Source organism: Caenorhabditis remanei, chromosome III (genome assembly GCF_010183535.1).
Source record: "Caenorhabditis remanei strain PX506 chromosome III, whole genome shotgun sequence".
NCBI classification, from domain to species: domain Eukaryota; kingdom Metazoa; phylum Nematoda; class Chromadorea; order Rhabditida; family Rhabditidae; genus Caenorhabditis; species Caenorhabditis remanei.
The window spans coordinates 3,178,832-3,186,254 of record NC_071330.1 but is presented as its reverse complement, the minus strand read 5'-3'; the positions used below and the strand labels follow the sequence as shown (position 1 = coordinate 3,186,254).

The 7,423-nt window shown below is 40.8% G+C and overlaps 2 protein-coding genes across 2 annotated transcripts; one reads left to right on the top strand and one right to left on the bottom strand.

Moving 5' to 3' along the window:
* Nucleotides 1-657: 657 nt before the first annotated feature.
* On the bottom strand, nucleotides 658-4,234 carry GCK72_008788 (uncharacterized protein; the record flags this gene model as incomplete). The annotated part of the gene is made up of 8 exons (XM_053727043.1): nucleotides 658-715; nucleotides 769-969; nucleotides 1,045-1,541; nucleotides 1,595-1,765; nucleotides 1,818-2,216; nucleotides 2,261-2,645; nucleotides 2,697-3,857; nucleotides 4,119-4,234. 8 exons carry the CDS (start codon nucleotides 4,232-4,234, stop codon nucleotides 658-660), a joined length of 2,988 nt encoding a protein of 995 aa, XP_053586620.1.
* A 315-nt stretch (nucleotides 4,235-4,549) lies between these two features.
* GCK72_008787 (uncharacterized protein) lies at nucleotides 4,550-7,096 on the top strand (the record flags this gene model as incomplete). Its single annotated transcript, XM_003107629.2, has 7 exons — nucleotides 4,550-4,624; nucleotides 4,895-5,005; nucleotides 5,054-5,115; nucleotides 5,168-5,235; nucleotides 5,288-5,675; nucleotides 6,194-6,450; nucleotides 6,957-7,096. 7 exons carry the CDS (start codon nucleotides 4,550-4,552, stop codon nucleotides 7,094-7,096), a joined length of 1,101 nt encoding a protein of 366 aa, XP_003107677.2.
* Between the last annotated feature and the right edge of the window lie 327 nt (nucleotides 7,097-7,423).

Sequence of the window (7,423 nt, the reverse complement as noted above, 5' to 3'; positions counted from 1 at the left end):
TTTCCACGTAGGACCCGAAATTTCTGTTTTTCTCTGTGTCATTAGCCCACTTTCTATGTTTCACTCACCAACAATCCAACCAACCAAAAAAAAACAATCGATCAATAAAATAATGTATCGCTTTAACACGAAACTCACCAAACCGTTAACATTTTTCGAAAGAAAAAAGTCATTAATCGATTATTGCAGACGAAAATTTGCATTCTGGTCACTGGAGTCGTTGTCATCACTGGATTGATTATGTTTATATTGTTTTATACGAAAGTTTTATGAGTTTTTATGAGAAAATCGGTCATAAATTATTTCATTTTTCGAGTCTCGCTGAAATTCTATTGCAATGACGAGCAAAAATTATATGGTATTATGATGAACAATATACAAATGAAAGGCCTGATCCCATAATCCTAATTAAGTCGAAATACAGGTTACAAAAGGATGATCAAGTTAGCCTAAAATACAAAAAAAAACTGATAAAATAGTTAAAACATAAGTTACTTAAGATTAATGTGATAAGATTTGGTGTACTAATAAAACTGGGCAATTGAGATCACATAGTAATGAAGTAGGGTAAGGCAATGAATTCGTTTTGGAAACAATTGAAAACAGGGAAGAAAATGGGTAAATGGAATGAATACGTTGAAACTTGAATACTATAAATTAATCAATTGTTGTATTCTCCGTAGGAAGAAATTTGATACATTTTTCGGCTCCACAACTGAAATCATTTTAAGATTAGGTCATCAAAACATTTCAGTGCAGGTTACTCACTCGCACTCCAAGGTCGACAGTTTTGAATACTTCAATAATGGATCCCAATAGGCTACATTGATCTCCTCAGCAATTTCGATATCCTTTATGGCATATATAGCAACACGTGGAATCAGTGGATCCTCAATATAGCGACGACTGTCTACTTCAAAGAATGCGGTATTCGGGTCACATGCGTGGTTCACGAAGCGGGCTATATTTCTGGAAAAATAGATAATGAACGAGTTTTCAGGCTGCTTTATACTAGTAAGTTATGAGAGGAGTGCTACAACTCACCCATTATTTTTCGCACAAATAACCATTTCTCTGCCGGTAACATTCAACGCAGCCTCATATGATGCATCACGAGGAGGTTCCTTTTTCTCCTCTCTTCGCGGCTCTTCAACTTGTTTCTTCTGTTTCGCATTCCTTTCTTCTATCTTTTCCGTACGGAATGGAATAGTATAAATAGGATGAATCTCGTCCGGATCGAGCATGAACATGTTCCCGGTGTATTCACACACAAGCTCTCCCTTTTTGAATGATTGAGCGGCACGAAGACCGTACCCTTTGCCATGCTCACGACAAACAACCACGGGTTTCGTTTGGCCTTGTTGAAGTCGTCTACGAGGACACCGCCAACTACATCCACACTCGTCCGAACACTCCACAATCACTCTGGAGAGATCGAAATAGTATCCAGTCAAATCGATGGTTCCGTCTTTTTGAAGTAAGATTTCTTTCGTTGTCGTGTAGACATTATTCGGATTGTGTGCGCCGTAAAGTAACTCGAACTGCAAGATTCCACATTTTTCGAATTCTCTTCCCACCAAATAATCAAACTCACTCTAGCAGTACATTTGCATCCTGCTAAATTCTCGCATGACCCTTCGCTTGCTGGCAGAAATACGTAGTTCTTGCCGATAATCTTCTCGGCCAATTGTTCGAATGGCAAGCTGGCCAAACTGTTTTTGCAGTGCATGTATGCCTCGTAAGTCAGAATATTCACAGCAGTGTACTGTAAAAAGGAACGGAATCAATTGATTTTGTAGTCCGATTCAGTCTCTTACCCCATACTCGGGTGGTTTTTCTGCCGACGCGTTGATCAAGTCCATGTACCAAATCGGACCGAGTATATGCTCTTTATGATGCAAAGTGTGAAAGTAGGTCACATCTTCATGAAGCCAAAACGGTCTCCATGTTTCTCTCGGTGGCGCCCATTTGTTGTAGAACCTCTCCAGTGCAGTTTCAAATGAAACAACTTCACCTTTCTCCGCGCTCTTCGCGACAAACTCTCTGGCTTTTTGTTCGGCACGTTTTTTGAATGCTGCGAGAAAAGTGTCTCTTATGACTGCCAGTTCAAGCATTTCTTTGGATGTCACTAGCAACTCTGAATTTTTTTGTCTATCCATTGAGGTGCTCGTCCAGCCTTCGTACAAGACAAAAGAGTATTCCGCATCATCCTCACACTGAAAATTTGTCTATGGGAAAGCGAATTTACTGGAAAACGTACCTGATAAACCGCCTGAACATCCCAATTCATTTTTTGTCCGTTTCCGTATTGCTTATTGTCTCGTGTATCAAACTTCCTCGATGGAATTCCAGTGAACGGCCTCTTCCGTTCGGAGGAGCCTAACTCTCTGGCTCTGAGCGCTTCGAAACAACTTTTTGGTATTCTCGGCACAAACTTTCGAATCACTTTCACTCGTCGATTGACTCTATACGATAGATTTTTGCTCGTTTCCACCGTCGTCGTCTCCTCTGACGCCTTCTTTCTCCTCTTGTTAGTCTTGTTCGTCTTGTTTCCGCGACGCGAAGGCGGGTATCTCGTTTCTTCTAAATCCGGATGCGTTATCAATGCCACCGGCACTCTCAACAGCTTTTCATGCCGTCTGCCACTGAAAATAGAGGATTAGACTGAGTACTTGCAAAGGCTGAAAATGACTAACGTGTCTTCTACAGTGATCGGGTCCTCTGGTTCCTCGTCACTATAGTAAGCGATCAACCTGAGCTCATCTGGATCATTGGAAATTGTTGGGGGAGCCACCGGTTCAGTTTGTTCGACTATCGTTTTGATAACCTTTGTTTGCTGACTTTCACTCGTTTCCGTGGCTTTCCGTTTCAGAATTGATCCTCTTCTCGGGTCAGTTTGCCTACTTTGTTGAGTACTAGTGGGGGGAGGGACGGCTCTATCTGTTGATCGTCTGGATACTCCTTCAGTTCTCGTCCGTCGGGCGTTGGAATTCGTTGTTGAAGATGAAGATGAAGTAGAAGTAGAAGTAGAAGGAGTTGAAGAAGACGCTGTTAGATTTAGATCTTGCCTGGCGCGAAGGACTGGAATATTCAGACTATCTCGACGATTAATATTCTCACTCCGTCGTTTTGGCGGTATGCCAGACGATGTCGACGGGCCGTTTGGTGGAGAACTCTCCGAGAGTGGTCGTACACGTTTAGCGGCGCCGTGGGGTGTTGTCGATGGGCCAGATGACGTGGCGTTTTCACTGGTTGAACACCCAAAAGATACTGTTCTAGAGCGGGGGCTTTTTACGTTTGCTTGAGCGATATCTCTATTGTGATCTCTCGGGGAAACGGTAGCTGTCAAAATGCTTGACGACGTTCTAGTACTTGTAGGACGTCTTGGAGATGTTAGAGTGTTTGAATCTGTTCGTGGCGTTTTTGACGGTGTTCCGTTTTGTTTGGGGGTAGTTGTCGGCGTGAAAAATCGAAGAATTGACTGATTCGATGGAGTGTTAGGTTTATCACGTGGTGATGACTTGCCACTTGAAGAAGAGAGGGCGGGCCGTTTTTTAGAAGATGGTGCCGAATTTGTGGGAGTTGCTCCGCTTCGGTGAGACCTTTCTCTATGCGATTTGTTATCTTTGGAGGGGGTTCTTGGAGAAGTAGTCGTCGGAGCCATTTTCAATGGAGATTTGACGTTGGTTTGAGATGAATTCCGGTTCTCTTTGACTTCTTCTTCTAATGCAACATTGATAGTTCTTCTCCGAAGTTCTTCTATTACTTCTTCTTCTTCTCTCTTGATCTCCTTTTCGCTAGTATCTTCTGATGGTACACTTTTCCGCCGCTCCGGTGCCACGTTGTTGTCAGCCTTCCTGAAATATGCAAATTAAGAAAAAAAAAACCTATTGTCAATTTTTGATAGAATATTAAGAGCTATTCGAAGTTTAGTAAGCTAGAAAACATCTCAAAAAATCTCATAAATTTCGAATAATGGTTTTTCTAATGAAAAAGAACAACCAACTCGTAAAACCACAGCATTTGTCATATTCAGCATTTTTGTAACGTCTTGTTGCATTTTTCAGTAAAAACTGAAAATAAATCAGACTCTCAGTATTTTTAGTGGCTGTTCTCACTTGTTTATCACAGCTATAACTTCCACATCGCTATCTGAACCGCTATCAGAGCCGTTCATCACCAGCTCGGCCAGTTCGCTAGGTGTTTTGTACTGTGTAATGTCGTAAGCCGACATTACTCCCCCTGTAATTGTGAAATACATGTTTGAATGTTGAATATTTGCATGCGACGCGAGTGAAAATAGACAGAAAACAAGAAAAATGAACGAAAAAAGAAGAAAAAATTTGAAAATTTCAGTTTTAAATTTTGCCGCCGAGGTGGCGTTGTCCGAGAGGACTACACGAAATGGCAACGGCGAGACCCGGCGCCATGGAAACTGCACGCTCCTTTGAAATTTAAATTTCATTTTTCGCTTTTTTACTTCAAATATTTGCAAATCGGTTAAAAATCTTCAAATTAACATTATTTTTAATATTTTCATGTTTCAGAAATGACCGGAGACAACACAGAGGGACCGGTAGAGCCATACAAAACTGTCGGAGCACACAGAGACCTGATTCATTGCGTAAGTTTTCAAATTGTTCGAAATAAAGGAAAATGATGAGAAGATGGCTTCAGTGAAGGAAATTCTTGAAAGAAAATAAACGAAAACCTGTGAAAATTAAACGAGCTACATAAAAATCGATATTCATGTCAAATTATTCGATTTTCCCCCTTTTCACTGAAAATAACCACAAGATCCTGAAACAAATGCAAGGAAAACATTTTTCAGAGCTCCCAATGTTAAAACAAACATTTATGTAAAAAATTTCCCGTCAATTCCGTTATTTTTCAGGTCTCCTTCGATCCACATGGCCGCCGAATGGCAACTTGTGCCAGCGACATGACGATGGCTATCTGGGATCGGCAACCCAATGGAAACTGGCGAAGATCCGCACATTGGAAGGTATTAAAACTATTTTTACTGATAAATCTCTTAATTTTTGATTTCCAGTGCCACGGAGGAGCAGTTTGGCGTGTGATTTGGGCGCATCCCGAGTTTGGACAGATTGTTGCGTAAGTTGCGAGCGAATCTAAAAAAAGAAATCAATAAATTCAATGTTTTCAGCACGTGCTCTTATGACAGAACGATTGTGGTTTGGGAAGAACAAATTGTGAGATCTGAGAAGGATTTGAGTAAGATTTAGACTTAAAACGTACAGTTTTCTTATGAAATTCTGATTTTCAGAGTCGAAAGAATCTCAATGGATCCGACGAACGATAATCTCCGACAATCGCTCCGATGTGACTGATATCTGCTTCTCCCCACGCCATCTTGGTCTTATGATGGCCTCTTGCAACGTTCTCGGCGCCGTCAGAATCTACGAAGCTCCAGATGTCGTCGACGCCTCCAGATGGAATCTGATTCACGAGCTACAAGCATTCCACACCCGATGTGGATGTGTCACCTGGTCACTATCTCGTATGCACCGCCCATTGATTGCGGTTGGATCTGATGAGAAGAAGGCGGGTGGCAAGGAGAGAGTTGTGATCTATGAGAATATTGATGGATTGAGGAAATGGCATAGAATTCATTCACTCGTTTTCGATCTTCCATGCCCGATTACTGATTTGAAGTGAGTTAGAATATTTGGCTCCGGGACATTTCGCAGCCAGACGTTTCGCAGCAATGAGCTCCACAGCCTCAATTGTCCCGTTTTTTCAGTAATAACTTGACTTTTTCAGATAATTAACTGTTTGAGAAGTCAAAAAGAGCATTTTTATGTACATTTGATAAAGGTGACCACAGGAAATTTTGTCCAGAAAAACCAACAAAAAAAATTTGGTTGAAAAAACTGAAAACCGTTTTTTCTCGTATAACTAGCCGTATAACAAAAAAGTTTGAAGGTTCAGAAAAAGACAAAAACCGCTACTTTTACGAGAAAAACAGTTTTTAGCTTTAAAAAAAGCTGTTTTGACTTCTCAAAATCTCTCTGTTTTTGACTTCTCAAACAATAAATTATCTGAAAAAGTCAAGTTATCACTGAAAAATACGGGAAAATTGAGGCTGTGGAGCTCATGGCTAAAAAACGTCTGGCTACGAAATGCCCCGGAGCCGAAAATTTAGAGTTGTGACCTCATTGCCATCTTCCAGATTCTCCCCAATTTCCATGGTTGACAGTCACCAATTGGCTATCGCTTCTGGCGACGTCAACATCTTCAACATCAAAGTTGCACGCTCGGCGATTCTCGAAGAGGACGGTGTGGACAATCCAATTACACTGGCTGATTATAATGTTCAACGAGTCGCCCTTCTTGGCGATCATCGAAAAGCTTGGAGGATTCGATATAATCTCATGGGATCTGTCATCTCGTCCACAAGTTTGGATGGCACGTTGAGATCGTGGAAATGTAAGAAATGTCTGAAATTTAAAGGGGACACCGATATTTGAAAAATTGAAATTTTTCATATGAATCGACTCAGAATTTTGTAGAAAATAGAAAAGTCTCTTGGAGCTAGGTCCGAAAATTAGTCTAAAACGAGTTATAAGGCCTCAAAGTGTCAAAAAAGGGTCTCTCGCCGTGAAGATTTGCCTTATATTTTAAAGTAAAGTTCCCTCGCCGTGCAAGGGAAAAGACCCTTTTTTGACACTTTGAGGCCTCATAACTCGCTTTAGGCTAATTTTCGGACCTGGCTCCAAGAGACTTTTCTCTTTTCTACAAAATTCTGAGTCGATTCATATCAAAAAATTTCGATTTTTGGAATACCGGTGTCCCCCTTTAAGAAAGTTTAGCGATCAGACTGTTGATCAACAATCACGGGCGTCGCTCGCCTGTTTTCCATTTTTTTTTGAAATTTGAGAACCAAAAACCAACAAGAAAAACATCTCGTTCTTCCAGAAAAATGATTTTTTCAGCACTATTCGTAAACCAGTGGGTGAAACTGAGTGAGATGAACGTCGACGACTACGTCCCGTCACCAGAAGAAGTTCGTGCACTTGTCGCATCAAAAACCACTGAACGCCTTCCCGAACAACTTGATCAAAACTATTTTTGATCTTTTGACACTCCTTCATTTCATCGTTTTTCTTTCCGATTGATTTCTGTCTTTTTCTCTTATCACACGTGTATTATCGCTTTTTCCATAAGGTTTTTCGGATTATTTTGTAAATGTTATGTTTCCCTCTCTCTCTTCGTTTTACTGTTAATTTCGGTCTGAAATTCACAAAGAAAACTCTTCTAACTCAATTATTTCGTTTCCAAAGTCATCTTGTGTATCGAACACACACACCGATCGGTTATTGTTGATTTTATCTTCTCGCCACCTACTTTTTCTTTCTTTTTGTCTCCACCGACCAAAACAAAATAGTGGTGGGAGGGGAGA